We start from the raw sequence: 17,402 nt of genomic DNA on the forward strand, positions 1-17,402 counted from the left end.
CAGGGAACTGTACCTCCTGTAACAATTATACCTGGTGCAGTAAAGCCAATCTGGAGCCTCCGAGCAGCCCTCTGTCACTGTCTGTCCTTGAAATGCAGCAGTAACATAATGAACTGGAACCACTTTAATGTTGCGCATAGCGTCTTCCACACAAATGACCTACCAGTGCCGAAATATTCAATGTAGGGGAACCCGTGAAAAAGAAGAAACACATTCCAAAAACAAAACATTGATGTGCAGCTAAAATGAGTCTCCCAGTTAACAAACAAAAAAACTTTATTGTCAGTATTGAAGAAGACAGCCATGGCTTGTAGGAATCAAACACTATACTATATTACACCAATATGTTTAGTTTTCTTTATAAAGGTTATTTTACACATAGATGTTATGTGTAAATTGTATTTACTGAATAAAAATAAGGATATTACAACTTAGGCTAACTGTTTGAATATGTTTAGTGCCACTGTATATCAGTTCATTGTTGAAGCAATTGCAGAAGTGGAATTAATTAAACAAGATTACATTGCCCTGTATGACTAGTCAGGTTCTCCGTCTCTCTGTGTGCTTAGCCCTTTGCAGCATTCATTATGTCTTTAGAGTAAACTTGATAGGCCCAGGAAGTTGTACTAGACCGGAGATTGAACCAGCAGTCAATAAAAACGAACTCCAGTTCTAAGAAAGATGCCTCACGTCTCTCCTAAGGAATAATGTCATATGTTGTCCTAGGAGCCATAGAATCCCTAATCTTTTTTTTTTTTTCTCCAGCCGCCATGCACAATGAAGCTCTCAGATTTGATGTGCACTTATCAACAAACAATAACACAAAAAACATAATTTTCCCTTATGCTATAGCCACCTTTCTGTCTGTATGATTTGGTGCAGGATAACAACGGATAGGGATAAAAGACAACATTTAAACGGTTTCTGATTTAATGTGTTTAGGTGCATGAGTCACCCTGCCTTCCTCTGATTTGAAGGGAGGGAGCGAGGAAAAAAAACAAAACCTCAGGGACTGTCAGTCGATTACAGTCATCTTCAGCTCCATTCACAGGTTTATTAGCATGCACAGTGAGGGAGAAATTCATTCATAAAAAAAAAAGTCCATTCATGAAAATTGCAACATCCTCAGCTACCTCTTGAGCTACAGCCCACTCTCTAATTAAGACCTGGCTTTTAGAACGCGATTGAAAGACTGTGAGGGCTGCTGCCTGCACTGTGTGTGTGAGCCTGCAAGAGATAACATGTCTACATGGAGATATCGTGGAATATTACACTGGCTGCTGAACAGTTGTGGTCAGAGACAACAAGGCTGACCTGAGTTTTCAAGGACAGGATGCTGCTGAACTGGGACTAACACTGGACTGGTATTTAATGCACAGGGGCTGTACATTAAGACAATGGTATGGCTAAGCAACACATTGCTCTTTCTTTTCAGCTGTGAAGAAAGCTTCAGTCAGTGGGTCTAAAAAAATGCAGACACTAAAAGTGTGTTGGACTGAATTTTTGCAGACTATGTAGAGAGAGTGCAGCTGTATTTTTTAGAAGCAGAATTTAAAGCAGTTTTGTCAGGTGACTTTATTTTCTTGTAGAGATGCACTGTGAGCAAAATATGCAATGCATCGGAATACTTTGCAAACACAAGTCACTGTGATGCTTGCTTCTTTCTGCTGTCAATTCCAATTGCTTTTAAGCTACGGATAGGTGCTTTTGGCTAAAGACTTGTGTGCATCATATACTTTATATTTTAGATCTGAAAAAGGAATTGCTTGTAGTGCAATATATAATTTATTTTGTATCCTAAAGTTTTCAAGGAAAATAAAGAGTAGCTAAGCAGCTAAATAAGTAAATGTAGGATCCATTACTTTGTATATTGTTATAGTTGGTTTTCCAGCTATCAGATTTCCTTTATACTGAATTGTTGGAGAGCAGGCAGTCTATGCAGGAGTGTATGGTTTCAGCAGTCTCAATAGTCCCTGGCTATGAGAGAACATAATCCGTTCAGCCTTAGGGGACACGCACTGCATGTAGGACTCTTTGGACAGTCGGGTATGCTTCACAGGGCGAAATACAGCCGACTCCGCAATGATTCTATCACCTCCCTGGATGATGGCATGCAAAGCCCCACGCCAGTGCTGAAGGCGCCTTCTTCATCCTGCACCTCCTCCTCCTGCCCTCCCTCCACCCCAGGCTCTCCGGCCGACCAAATTTCCCTGGCATCTTCAGAGGAGGGCTCAACCACCCTTTGCACTTTCCTCCCCAGGATGGCCAACATCAAACTCTCCAACCCGGCTGGCTTGTTGGGACTAAAAAGCTTTGCCCTGGCCGCTAAAGAGGTGCCGAGGACCAAACTGACCAACAGCGTGATGGCCCACCGTGCCCCTGCATCCCCGGAGATCAGTCTAACCAGTTACCTGTCTGCCTCATCTCCCCTTCCACAAGACTTTCATAGTGATAAGTTAGGCACCACCAGCACAAAAAGCCCTGGCCAAGGAGGTGGGCAGCAGCCTGGAACTGAGGGATCCTTGTCCCTAAACAAGCTAGGAGGAGGAACTAAGCAGACCAGCCAAGACTGCCTGGAAACTGGGATGACCTACTACGTAAAGGTGTGTGTTTCCCATTTCTATAAAGATACTGATGTAAGAACAATAAGTACAATTAAATAAGGTGTCAAACAAGTGTGCCTGCCTATGTTATCCTCTGAGTAGGAGGGGGTCATAGATTCATAAATTACTTTAACATGCTGAATAACAAAGCTTAGCTGAGAGGAGTTGTCAATATAGGCAACATTTTATTTATTTTTTAATTTTTTTTACACTCTATTAGGTAGGTAACTGTTTAGGTAACCATGGTCCTTGCAACATTTGAATAATTTCCCTAAACAAAACAAAATGCGGGGAAAGTAAAACTACAGTGTTGGTGGTAAAATATTTGAGTGGGAAAGAAAACAGCTTACAAGGTGGCGTACACGGTGTAAAATAGGGATTCTCAAGCTTACTAAATTTGACCTTTATCTGCAAAATGAAGCAGAAGACTGCTGAGTCGCTGGGATCGAGCTTCGCCAAATTCAATGGGAGCTTGGGCCAAATAGCTGAATTGAAAAGTCCCCCTAGCTGTGGAATGATCACTTATTGATTCAGGACTAAGTGAGAAAAACATTGGGAAGTGTAAAAGCGTCTATGAAAAAAACTACACTTAGGCCAATGTAATGGTACCTGAAAGAATGTGGTCACCAAAGGAACTGGACACCTGTGGCTGTTATAACCAGGAGGCTGCTTATTCGAGGAGCCTTTGTCATTCACTAATGATGGCTCTGACCATGCAACCAATACTGTAGTTACCAGAATAATGTGATTACTGACAATTACTATCTTACTAATAATATGAGTCAAACATATTATTCCACACACCTGTCTGACTATTACATTGTAAATTTGTCATGTGTTGCTTTTATTACTATTGAGTTGCTTGTAGTATGCGTTTAATCTGCTATATGCAAATGTGCAATCCTGTAGCAATAGCACACTAGATGAAGTGGTATACCATTAGATAACTATCTTAAGCATGTTAGTAGCACTTATTATACCTCATTTCATAAATAAATCCTTGTGGTTAGGTCATAAATCACTCCCAGTATTTACACATACAGTACTGTATGCATTTAGCATTTCAGGTGGAAGTTATGCATCAGACTTTGTGCAGCAGTATTTCTTATCTAATTGAAAATTAATGACCTCAGTATAGTATCATAGAAGCATTGTATTTTATGTTACTTTTTTTTTTTTTTTATCAAAGTCAAATACATAGGATAAAGGTAACAGGATAACTGTGTTTATAGTTGCTTCTAACATTGTTGAGAAAAAGTAACACAATCATTTTGAAGTTATAAAAGTAGCAAGAAACTACTCAGAGGAACTAATTCTTACAACCAGGTTTGTTTCTTCTCCTTGGAAAAGGTACTTGTTCAAAATAGGCTCCTTGCCATAACTTACATAGAATCAACTGAACAAAGCTCATACTACATTTCTACCCATAACTTCAAACACATCTCTATAAAGTAGATACGTACAGATGAAGGCACTTACTGAAACATCTATCTGCTTGGCTATGCAGAATCAAGAAAATGAGAGGTCTATCATGGTGTTTTTTTTAAGCATGACAGTTTGTACTGGTACCAAAGGTAAAAAATAATAGTAGCTACTCAGTCACCAGCTATTACCCTCCAGTTAGAAAGAGGTGGCAGCCACCTGCTCTAAGCAGAAACAAATGTTCCACACATTGTCATTTGGGAAACCGTTGCAATAATCTACATGTAAAAGTCTGATGTATTGCAGATATACAGTGAGTCTTCCTGAACTAAAAGCGATGGCTTATTTAAAATAACAAATCACAGTATATGTAATAAAACCGATGCACAATGTAGCTTTAAAAAATACACTTTAATTTGTCATCAATTTCACAAGAGAAGCTACTACAGTCAGAGGCTATAGTGGGTCAGGGGTCCTCAGTGCAGGGCAATCCAGTCTAGTTTAATGTTAGGATGCTGCTTTGGCTAGTTGTTTTACATAACTCTGCATTGACAATGGCATCCCTGACATTAGCTCAGTATTGTTTCCAGCAGAGTTTTGGAGAAGAGAATGGTTCTTGGCAGCTAGCATGCCGGGTGAGTCACACAGATATTTCTGGCATCCTGCCTGACATGTCACACAAAATCCACAAAGGCTCTTGCAGGAAGTAGATTAACTTCAGTGACTCAGTGCCTCTCATCCTCATCCATCATTCATGATCCTGATTATATATCCAGCCTTCCCTCACACAGGTACCCTGTGAAGCCTGCACGTATGCTATATGCACATGAAGCATGTAGCAGAGTGAGAGCTCTGGGGCCACGTTTTATAACAACCAGCCAATAATGAACTCGGTCATAGGTGACACAAATCTTGCCCTGATTCATGTGGGTAAGTTATTCCAATACAGTAATCAGCTTCACTAGAAAAAGCCTTATTCTAAATAATTAGCCACTAATGATCAGATCAAAGGGACGATTCTAATGATCATGATGATACCATTTTATTGGTCGAAAGTCTATTTTTTTTATTAAAACATGTCCTTGTGAGTCAGAGATCAGAGAAATGCATCGATTTTCAGCTTTGCCTAGCGTAGCCTCCCACACACAGGATCAGGATGGGAGCATAGTCCTACCCAGCCTCCTCACAGTATGACTCATCTACTCTTGTAAATGCATCATCCCATCAAGGTTAGAATAGCATTAAGAATTTACTGAATTCCTTCAGTGTATTTGCAGTAGTAGGTGATTTAACTCATTCCAAGCCCCCCCTACCCACTCCACCCTTCCACCTCCCAGTACATGTCTTGTGAAAGCTGAATCGAAAATAATTAATTTTACTATTTGAGTAGTTTCCATGTGTGCATTTTATTTAACAAAGGTAATTAGTCATTTAAATCAATCTGGATCCAGCTGAGATATTGGGACTAGATGGATATCTAACCTAATCAGGGAACTTTATAATGGACATACTTCACAATTGGTCTTAATGCACATGCATGTATTGTTAATTTACTGTCCTGTGATCTGTGAGCAAATCCATCAACCACACTCCCAAACCATTAATCTGCTGCTCAACACATGAAGCAGCAAATCAACAAACTCATTCTGTGCCTTCGGACAACGTGCTACCTTAGTTGATATGTATCTGTCAGTTCGGAAAATGATTAAAGAATCTGTATTGTTAATATGTAACCAGATGCTGCAATTGCAATTATATTGTATTATATTATGCACCAAATAAGTGTGTTATAGCTTAAAATATGTAATATTTCTCCATGTGCAATACAGATGCTGGTGTAGTTTGTTGTATAAATGCATGCTTTTCTTTTTTTCCCCTCTCTAGTATATTGGCTGTTTGGAAGTGCTGCAGTCAATGAGGATGCTGGACTTTGGTACCAGAACACAAGTCACAAGGTGAGGTTTATATGCATCATGTCTTTCAGACACTTAAATATTGTTCCAGCTATACCGTATATCTATTGGTTTTAGACATGCAGTATTGGATAAAACATCCAAGCTTTCCAATGTGACAGGAGACTCCAATGAAGGAAATTGCATTTGGAAGCATTTCCTGCTTATAATTTCACAGACAACTGTAAGCAAGGGGCACTTCAGCAAATCTAATTTGTTTTCAAGGGGAAGGCTCAGCTTTCCTTCTAAATAACTGACAAAAGGGAATAGCTGTTTCTTTAAAGGGTGTCTTTAGATTTAAATTCAATGGGAGTTGACAGTTCTGGGCTGGATTACTCTAATTTTAATTATTACTTATAAATTGGCCGTGTATTTATACACAGTTCTAAATGGCAGTCATTCAGTTGTTCTGTGGAAGATTTATATTCTTTAAGAATAATTCTATTTTCATCATTTCCTGATTTTTGGTCTAACAGTACAGTTTAGAATAGTACTGTATGTTATAGATTTAAAGGTACAGTAAGAAGGTTGCACTGCAAATACTTGTGCGGCTCTTGATTTCTTTCGCCATACTTAAAAACTGATTCAAGGAACATTTAAAATAAATCTAAATCTAATAAATAAATGCCCTTATATATATAATCTATATATATATATATAATATATGCCCTTATATATATATATATATATATATATATATATATATATATATATATATATATATATATATATATATGGAATACGTTGCTTTTTAAGTTGTTGGTTCTGCTGAAGTAAATAAAAGGTTTGGGTGAAACAACTAATTCATAAAAATGTAGCTGAAGCCTAAGAAACAACAACTGCATATGATATGAAACTAATGACCTAAATATATAAATACATGTATCCCTATGAATACCCTTTAGAATGCAGTTGTAGTAAAGGGTTCAGATTAAGAAGACAGCTACAGTTCGCTCCAGAAGAATAAAGCCTACATATAAAACCAGGACATAAAAGGAGCTCATGCACCGTGTGTCTGTGTTGTTGCTGATGCTCAAGCTCACAGCTGTTGAGATTATTCGCTGCTGCAGGGTTTCCGGCAGACAGAGGGCAGGCGTGGGTGTGCACTGTGCAGCAATCCACTTTCATCAGTGTTCATTAATGAGCTGTGGCTGGATCAGTGCTTCTGACCTGAAGTGGGAAATGCACGGAAGCAAGGCGGAAATTCACTATTGAGTTGATTCTCTTTTTGCCCGTTCCATGGTTTACAGAGCTGCAATGTCACTGCAGACACCAAGGCTGCATTTATCAGCCGGCTTTGTATTTGTGCTGTTCATGTTGCTCTTTCCTTCTGAAAATAGATATTCCCATTGAATGTTTAGAAATACTTAAAGATAACAGGGTCTATTTAATTAATCTCAACAATGGCCTTCGATTTGTCACCACCTGTAATAAAGAACCAAAGCTTATAATGCAGTGAGCATGGTTAGACTAGACTCAAAGGAAACAATACAGCCAGGGCCAAACCTATTTTCCCTTCCAGACTTTCAGCATGAGCTAAACCTGACCTCCTTCCTTTAAACGCCATGTTGGTCTTATTATCATTATGTATTTTTTGTTTGTAGAGAAGCCATCAGCCGGTTGTGTGAGATTGTGCCAAGTATAAAAGGAGCAGCAAAGCGGAGGAAGGTAAATACAATCCTGATAGCCTGTGCAAATATCCTAATTTCATGAGCGTTATCTCTGTCATGCAGCTCTTTACTCATGCTCGTTATCTTCATCAGCTGACAAAGGTAATCAGCGTGAAGAAGCATATGTGTGTGAACAGTCCACTCATTCAGGTCAGGGTACGTAGGTTCTTTGATGCAAATTAATCAGCAGTTATTTTCGGACCTCCTCTGGGACTGGTTAACATGATTTGGTATTCCAAAATTGTATCAGGGTCTTTTTTTTAATGATATGAACAGTGTCTGATTTTAATACCACCCCCCTGTATAAACCTTTTTGTGAACCTCATTCCACAGTGTTTTTATTGTAAGGCTAGTAAGTGAGGGAAATCACCAGCAGGATTTATAGACAGTTAAAGAGATTCAGGTTTCTAGCTAAGAATAAATTCAATGAAAAAAATCCTTATCCATGTTTCAATTTACATTCTACTTTCATTTTTTAAATTAGCTGTTTAACGTAGATTTGGCGATGGGTGTTTTATTTCTACAAACTGCTAATTAAGTAGTGTTTGTGTTATTGGATTATTATTATTATTATTATTATTATTATTATTTTAAGTTTTTTTTAAGAAATTCAGATACACAGCAATGTATTTATTAACTAGAGTGTAATGCATTTTTAATCCTGTCTTTTAGCCTCCAAATAAAGGCCTGTCTGCTGTTCTGGGGAAGAGTAACCTACAGTTTGCAGGAATGAATATAAAACTTATAGTATCGACAAACATCCTCAGTTTAACTACAGTCGACTCCCAACAGGTAAGCATACTGTTAAATGCTGGTCTGGATATCAAAAAGCAAGAGATATTCTGAAAGCCAGATGAATGGGAGTATAGTGGTAGCATCAGGTCAAATACTAGACCACTTTAGATACATCTCCACAGCTTTGACATATACAGAGAGGCTTCCTGACACACTATCTCAACCAGTTAGTTTGATTTTTAGGTTTTTAATCAGTTAATTAGGATTTGTTTAACTAATCAATGACATACTTAATACCATGAAGAAGTACAGAATGGTTGTTTGCTGAAGCAGGGTTTTCTGTCCCTTTGAAGGAGTGCTTTATGTCATCTACCTTTTCTACTATAGCCTACTATGGATGTTCTTTTATTCTCTATTACTGTTTCTGCATAGGATATTATTTACCAAGCTTACTTGTTAGGTATGCAAAAATGTAATTTTTCAACCACTGGGGCTTGGATTAAATCAAAATTTTGACAGCACCTTAGTCATTATAAAATATAGCTATGGTGACTCCATAAAATGAGACTCCTGTCACCTTTGTATAGAGATTTTCCATTTTTCCCACAGTTGTAGAATTTACAGTTAGCGATGATAACACCACCTCAGTTTGCTTCACTGCTGTCTGTGTAATAACAGTGTTCCTTATGTTAGAATATTGAGTCAGGCAGCAGAGGAATAAAATAATCTATACTTCATTCGCTTACCTGCCATTATACACACACATCACAGATATTTGTTTGAACTTACATCTTTTGCACACAAAATGGAATAGTAGGAAGAGTAAATTTGATCAACAGTCTGGTGTTGCTTTCCATTCCTCATTTAGAGAGTTTGACAATTGTGCCAGGCTTTGAGTGTGTTGATCTGATCCTGCTGCACTGTTCTAGGCTATCACACAGTGGTTGAATGAGTTCAGGTCAACACAACATGTGTAAACAGTAATAAGTGGCTTCTGCGCAGCTGCTTGACCATGGAAACCAAGCTCACAAAGGAATGATCGTCCTATATTCATACACACAGTTTTTGAAATGCTGAACAGATGTTATCAAGCTACTGAACACGGGACACCAAGGTCCTGCCTGGGAAATCTCCACCAGGGCAGGTTGGGCACGTGACCTGTAAGCTAATTTTCCTCAGCCGGTCCCAAACTCTATAGGGGTGCAAAGGCAATCCTGCGCTCCCTGTGGGTCCTCAGCCAAGATCAGTAACTGGAAAATCACATGACTTCACCTGCAGATCAACCAGGACAGGAAACGGCACTGCAACTTCGCAAATAGACCCAGTAAATAGACCCAGCAATAGGGAGAGGAGTTGTGAGACATGATGTGAACACCTCCTGTGCCTGCTATTGTATGCAACACCATCATCCTCTCCATGCTGTATCGTTGCTACATGCAAAGTTTCATGTGCAGTGCATACTCCTTTCTCTTTTCTTTTCTACCAGCAGATTATTGCCCATCACCATATGCAGTCTATTTCATTTGCCTCTGTAGGAGATCCTGTAAGTATAACAAACATACATTAATATTTTATTCTTGTAACAAATGTGTTTTTCACACCTAATTTCATGCATCAATATTACATGTTCCTTTAAACTAGAAGCAGCCTACTTGCTTCCTACGTGTTCATACTTATTGAATTAACTTTTCCGAGAAAACACCAATGCTTGAACATGAGTTTAGAAAACTTAGTTAGTTAGACTTTTTTTTTTTAAACGACTGTGTTTACATGAAGTGGAATAGTTAATCCAATAAAACAAAAACTGGAAATTGGAATTACTTTTCAGGAAACTTAATGTTCTGAAAATTACCAGAATGCTTGCGTCCACTGAACAACACTAATTGGTGAAGGGAAGTTAGAGGGTGGGGGGCAGAAGGAAATGAAAAAAATTATTCGTGATATATTAACTAATGTAATTGACACAGTTACAATATGAACACAATTCTGTGAGATAACTCGAGTGATTCCTGATTGAATTAATCTAATGGGTGAAACAGGAGCTTCTCATCCTGGTGGATGCGTTAATCACACTCACAGCTGGAAAAGCAGACCTACAGTGCCTCTTGAATGACACTATAATATTAAATTATTGTTCTTTAGGGTATTGCAAATGAGGATATTTGTTATTGGTGCTCAAAATCTATGGGTCTCTGTTAAACAAGAGCAATTTTTTAATTCTCGTTTTCAACACCTATCAAGCAGTAATTAAGGAAATCTTAAATTGCTTCTGAATATGTCTACTGGAAAATACATTTTAAACAGATGCGTGTTTCCTGATTAAATGCATTACTCCTAAAGCACTCGTATTTCTGTTTTTTAGGATGCTACCGATTATGTTGCTTATGTTGCCAAAGATCCTGTGAATCAAAGAGGTAATTCATCGTATTATTATTACCTGGCATGGTTTTGATACAGGATACAAAAAGGTTGGGTTAGTCCAGATGAACATTAAAAGGAAAATATACAAATTGAATAGACTTGTTTTGTTGTGTGTGAGAAAACTAAAGGCTGTGTAACTACCTGGTACCCCTTGAATTCCAGCTTGCCATATCTTGGAATGCCCAGATGGATTGGCCCAAGAAGTTATAAGCACTATAGGGCAAGCTTTTGAACTTCGCTTCAGACAGTTCCTCAATAATCCTTCGCCCCTGATCACACCCCAGGACAGGTCAGTTTTTACATTAGTTGGTATTTCTTGTAAGTCGTTTGCTTTGTCTTAATACACTGAGGATCTAAACTGAGACCGTAAATATGTACTATTGTTATAATCCAGAAATGACTGCTCACCAACAAGCCAGAACCCTTACAGAATGTACTATATTACTACTCAATACATCATTGGGTAAGATTGTTTAAAAGAAGCTGTGATACTGTCCCCTGAGCTGTTTATGATGTGTTCAATCATAATGACTGTTTCTTAATCATAAAATGGAACATGTCATTTGAAGCTACTTACTATTCAACGCTTGGCATTTTAGCCCAGTTAGAAAGGCAATCCCAGCTGACTCTATTGATCATAGCCAGCCATCATGTGGTTTATAGCCACCAGACACAGCAGTAAGCTATGTTTTTGACGCTGGTTGACCTGATTAAAGGATCCAGCAGTGCAGAGCAGTCCAGCATGCTGCTGCCCACTCAACTGACCGTGGTTTACAATAGAACAGTGCCGGCTCACTCATTTACTGAGATTTCCACCTTGGCAACGTTGTCAAATATATCTCAGAAATCATTCTTATGTTATTTTAAATATTTGCCTTTCATCCAAAATCTCAATGCTCCCTTAAACCTAAATTTAATAGAATATGATGCCAGTAAATTTAGCTTCACACATCAAATGGTTGGACATTAGGTCTGGACATACCACCTTTAAATCAGATCACTTTGATGGGTTAGAAGTTGAGACTGATTGGTATTTGGATGTATCAAAGTAATGGATAACAGAGTTTGTGCCCTTGGCTAGAATTTTGTTGGGATATACTGTGCTGTGGGGGGCTGGCGGTTGACTGTATATGTATATATCGTATGGCACTGTTCTGAAAAACAGCACTGTTAACTTTGGTGCCCCAACTGTTGGCTAAATTAGATAACAGTTCAAAACTGTGGCCTGGTTTATTTTCTCTCTTTATTGGCTAATTTGATTCCAATTAAGTCTTTACCTCTTGTAAATGAGGAGAATATGTCTCTAAAATGCTATCTTATACAATACAACTACATCCCCTTGATTTGATACACTGACTTCCCTCATTTATAGAGAGTGAACTCATTCTCTGTGCCACTCAATTGCTTTGTGCTCTTTCTTCTGGAGAGTCTGTTAAACCTACACGTTTTTCAAGATACAAGTAATTAAACAAATTGATTATGTAATTTAAGCTTTACTGATCTCTTCCTGTTGTCTGTGTTGCTGTTTCAGCAGGATGGCGCAAACAGACAGTGTTGCCTGGACTGTGGAGAGTAAAGAGACCCACGAGTATTACAATGAGATCTCTGGTAAACAGCCCCTGCCAGGTGGGATACCAGACATGAGGATACAATTGGAGTCAGCAGTGCAGAAAACACAAGGCAACAGCCAGTGTGCAGAGCAGCTGAGATGGGTATGCCATTACATAGTCTCATTTCTGCCACCTAGCATACCCAACCCATACCCAGGGTTGTTTTGAAATTCATGCTTCATCATCCAGTTCTTATTGTGTACATCGTAATGGTGTTTCAAAGAGGAGTCGTGTTTCATTAACTGTCTTTCAGAGCGGCAGCCCACAACACATCAACGTGTATGAAAACTGTTCATTGACACAGAAGCAGCTCTGCCCTACAGTAGGTATGTCTGTGTCAGCCTTGGATTGGATGAAACAGTTATTTTAAAGCATATGGTTTTATTAAAATACAAGATTCACATCTGAAGAGTTGGTAGTGAACTGGGGTTAGGTTTTGTGCTAATTTAACTCTCAAATTGTGATTATTTTTATTATGTATTGTTTTTGTTGACCAGAGTTTGTGAGATCCAAATATACACTGTAAAAAACAGGTTAAAATTGACATTTTTAAACAATACTGGTAAGGCATTGTCACAAAGACAGCTGCAGTGGGTGACATCAGGCCAGAAACAGGAACTCAACAAACTAAAATAAACAGAGAGGTGGAGTTTGGTGAAGCTGAGCGATTGCTATTGCTCAGCATTTAATAATGAATAAACAGAAAATAAAAAGTTGCAAAGACAAACAAAAACACAGGACACTGCACTTTTGCCAAAATAAAGAGATAAAAAAACAGACTACACAGACAAACATGGTGAGCTGATATTTTAACTATTATTATTATTGTTACCTCCGTCTCCAACCCATTCTCCACTCACCGAACACACAACCCTGAGTGAGTAAAATCATGCTGCTTCTATGCAGCTGTACCGAGACTCGATTGCTAATCAATCATTTAATTGGAGTCTCGGTACAACTGCATGTGAATTAATAAAAGTGCAATTCCCTGTGCTCACATATTATTACATTTTACCTGCACATGAAGTGCTGTGCAATCCTCGTGCCTAAATACAAATATTCATTTTAAACACTCGTGTTACACAGACAGACCCATTTATATCCCGTGTACCAACGACTATCACCAACATTAACACACTACACGTAACATACAACAAATACATAGCCTCGGGGCAAGACACTTTACCATAGGCATGTATAACTTCTAATAAACACTGGAATATCCCATTATCCATATACTGTATATACTATAGTAAATATAGTGTTTGGCCACTTGGGTTTGTGTTCTAGTCTTTTCATTACACGTACTCTGTATAGCCGCTAGGGAAAATATCAGCAGCATTTTGCATGATTAATGCAATTAGAGGGAGTTTAGGGAGCTGGATACCCCCTTTTGAATGGTAGAGAAAGGTGTGCTGTTAAAGTTGGTCTGTGATATTTCTTATATCCACATGGGGACAGGTTAATAGTTACATACTGGGATACCAGCTGTACTTGGAGGTTAGACACAGTTCAGAGCTTCATGGAGGCTGCAGGGGTGCTTTAAACTTAACAAGAAAAACACATTTGTTAAGATAATACTAAAGTAGCTTCTTATGGCCTCCATCACTTCAAACACTTCAATCCAGTGCAATCGTATACACTTTTGTTGTCAGAAAGCTGGAACAAAATCCAGCAAAAACAAAATGATGACCTGTTCTACATGCTCTAGGGAATTACTCACACATGCTCAATCGGAGTGCTGTAATCCAGTCTTTTGTCTCTGACTCGGATGCTGTTGTTTTTTTTATCCTCACAGAAGCTACTAAGGCTGTTTACAACGGCTTGCCAGACAGCAGCTCTCTTAGTGTTCTCCAGCACATAAAAGAGCAGCTGAGGAATGAGGTTTGGTATCATGGCAAGATGTGCAGGAAGGAGGCAGAGAGTCTGCTCACAGACAATGGGGACTTCTTAGTGCGGGAGAGCACAACCTCGCCAGGCCAGTACGTGCTGAGTGGGTTACAAGAAGGCACCGCCAAGCACTTGCTATTGGTAGATCCAGAGGGCATGGTATGAACTTGTAGATGATGCTTTGCAGCATGCTTTACTGTGCATAGTGCCGGCCTCAAGGTTTCCTTACATTGTGAAAAAGTGTCTGATTAGTGCTAAAAATAAAGTCAGTAAGAAACTATAGGCATGGTGTTAAAGTTACTGTAGCTAACAAAAGTTATTTCAATCTTACCAGTTTTGCACTTTCATTAGCTACAGTGCCAAATGTTCAGTTTTGAAATAAATATTTTGTTAGCAACAATCACTATTAAAGGATAAATATCTTCAAATAAGAGAGAGCTAGCTTCTTAATCAGACATGTGTTTTTCCAATACTCACTTAATGGATATGATTATTTTTTCCAACTGCTTCATAAGGTACGGACAAAGGATCACTTATTTAACAGTGTGGGGCATCTTATTCGCTACCATGTGAAAAACCAGCGACCAATCATCTCCTCAGGAAGTGAACTGTGTCTGAGGGAGCCAGTCAGGCCAAAGCAGAAGAGCATTACTGGATTCCGGAAATGAAGACAGGTCCCCTTATGAATAAAGTCATTCATTCATAGGAGTAAACTGTTAAATGTGTATTTCACACTTGCATGGTCATACTGCAACTTATAGTGATAAATATGCTCTTGATCTGAGCATAATACCAAATCCATATCTTTGACAGTAAAATGCAGCCAAAACAAGCAATCAATAAAGTGTGATCCATAGCCAATATGTGTCAAAGCACAACTGTTTAACTGTAATGTACAAAAACTAAAATGTACCTTGACGCATTAACAGGTTTAATAGAATATAAAAAATAACTTAAACATCTTATGGATTACATAAGATTACACAGGTTTAACAGAATACAAAAAATAACCTAAACATCTTATGGAATACATAAGATTACACAGCTGATTCTGTTCACTCAAAAAATTGCCAAATTGAAATCGTGCAGCACATCCGGCTTGTTGCTTTTATGTAAGGCTCTGTTTGTCTTCTTTTTTTGCCTTTTGAAAGCACTTTGGTAACAGTTTTACTATATCTATTATCCCAGCTTGGAGTACAAACCAGGGGTTAAATTGTGCAGGATCGCACCGGATCCCAGATCTGGTAACTTTTTCTCTGACAGGCCAGAATTAAACAGTTTTCAACGATGAAACATATGAAAAAATGTGGCTAGGCAAAGGTTGGCATACAGCTACCAACACCAACAATAAAACATGAAACTTTGATCCACAAGCAAATGAGAATTTGAAGCATATATGGCAGCTACTGTAAATCAAGGTCAGGACATTAGGTGAATAAACAAAAATGCTATCCCTCTTCCTTAATTATAAGATCTCGTAGCATCTGGTTTACAAATGAATCCCTGGTACAAACAATAGTATTTAAAAAAAAATTAAAATTAAAACAATGCCTGTTTTTCTTTCACTAGTTTTAGCAGTGAACAAAAACCTCTAACTGTATTTAGAAAGATGCAATCCTTCAATCTTGTCGATACATTGAAAAGTTGTAAAAGGAAAAATTCGAGCAAAACATGTGTCGTTTAAAAAAAAAAAAAACTATTGAAGTTTTTCTAGGTGTGCATCAAGAATTATTCAGTTTAATTTCAACTAAGTTCAAATGAGTTCATAAAATACAAGAGGGCAGTTGCATGAAAACAATGTTTGATTGAAAGATACAAAATGATCCATATAGCTGTACACAACGCCTGTTTCACTGTTAACTTTAAAATACTTCTTTGTAAATAGTATCATTGATTTTCTGGGCATATTTGTGAAGATTAAAATAGTTTATGACTGAAAGTTGTGTTGCCAGTTATTTCATATAAAACCATAAATGACCTTGGTACAAAGCAGACGGAGATGGATATAAATGGAAGTCCAGTGACCACTTTTAAAAATCTTTATTTTCAGACTTTAATCGTTAACCAATTCCTAGCTTTATATATGTCCACATTTTTTTTTTTTAAATCAAACTTTCTACAGTTCTTTTAAATGGTGGTCTCTTGTGCACCGATCGCCTGCCTGTCTTAACAGCCGTGAATTTAAAGGATCTTTTCACATATGGTTAGTTTCTAAACCAACTCGGTTCACTTGTAAACGAACTCTGGAGGAAAATAAGTTCCTTTTGTATTCACTAATGCACCAGTTTGGTTCGATAAAAATGAACTCTGAAAGGGACCGAGTTGTTTTGGCACAGTCACATATGTGCGAGTGTGAATGCACCCCAAGAAATCTTCTCCAGATTTTGTACCACTCCTGATGCAAGACTTTTAGATTGCATTTTTCCTCATAATAGTTATATTAGCAAATGGAAAACAAACATATTAGTATCAGATTACATACAAATGCACCTGGAAGATCAATGAGAAATGATAATATGATCTTATGAATCGTACAAGTAGTACCACATGCCTATGCGGGAAAACAACAACAACAGAGAAAATGACCACTCGCTAAAGCGAATTTACCAATAGCCCTCAATCTAAAACTTCAGTGGCACTGAACAACTTCTCAATCAATTTTCCACACATTAGAAAACATGATCTTCCTGCTCCCTCTGGTGGTAGGAGCATCGCAACTGCACTGGTATTTAAAACACAATATTGGCTACAGTCCAATCACCAGATCTGCACTTACTACATTTAAAAAGACCATGTCCAAATCACACCACTGTCATGTAGTTTACTGAAATTATTAAATTACCGGTACTAATCTCATTAAAAAACAAAACAAAACAAAAAAAAAAAACACCCAACACTGTGATTTTGTAAACGACTCAATAGCATGTGACACTTTTGCGGTTACAAAACTAAGAAAATAAAAATAAATAAATAAAAGTTTCCTTTTCAAGACCACTACTACAGTAAACTCTCACTCAGTCTTAAAACTGGGTAAACAAACACTAACTACACACAACGACCACTCCTGAAGATGCTCCCCCGCCCCGTCCCGGGAACAAT

The 17,402-nt window shown here is 38.0% G+C and overlaps 1 protein-coding gene across 2 annotated transcripts; it reads left to right on the forward strand.

Annotated features, from left to right (window-relative positions):
- The first annotated feature begins 1,842 nt into the window (after positions 1 to 1,842).
- Positions 1,843 to 16,210, forward strand: LOC121294465 (SHC-transforming protein 4-like). Of its 2 annotated transcripts, none has more exons than XM_041218175.1 (11): positions 1,843 to 2,603; positions 5,910 to 5,980; positions 7,582 to 7,645; positions 8,320 to 8,439; positions 9,872 to 9,925; positions 10,745 to 10,796; positions 10,966 to 11,092; positions 12,335 to 12,515; positions 12,667 to 12,739; positions 14,212 to 14,462; positions 14,819 to 16,210. In XM_041218175.1, the coding sequence occupies exons 1-11, from the start codon at positions 1,980 to 1,982 to the stop codon at positions 14,969 to 14,971; spliced, it is 1,770 nt and encodes a 589-aa protein (XP_041074109.1). In that variant the 5' UTR covers positions 1,843 to 1,979; the 3' UTR covers positions 14,972 to 16,210. The 2 variants fall into 2 exon arrangements, with proteins under 2 accessions (XP_041074109.1, XP_041074110.1); XM_041218176.1 differs by having other exon boundaries at positions 12,338 to 12,515.
- The last annotated feature ends 1,192 nt before the right edge of the window (positions 16,211 to 17,402 follow it).

The sequence above is a fragment of the Polyodon spathula genome, chromosome 19, assembly GCF_017654505.1.
Source record: "Polyodon spathula isolate WHYD16114869_AA chromosome 19, ASM1765450v1, whole genome shotgun sequence".
In the NCBI taxonomy this organism is placed as follows: Eukaryota; Metazoa; Chordata; class Actinopteri; order Acipenseriformes; family Polyodontidae; genus Polyodon; species Polyodon spathula.

Coding starts and splice junctions, on each gene's coding strand:
- LOC121294465 (XM_041218175.1), top strand. CDS start 1,980: ATGAGAGAACATAATCCGTTCAGCCTTAGGGGACACGCACTGCATGTA. Junction 2,604..5,909: donor GGATGACCTACTACGTAAAG/GTGTGTGTTTCC, acceptor TCCCCTCTCTAG/TATATTGGCTGTTTGGAAGT. Junction 12,516..12,666: donor GTGCAGAGCAGCTGAGATGG/GTATGCCATTAC, acceptor ACTGTCTTTCAG/AGCGGCAGCCCACAACACAT.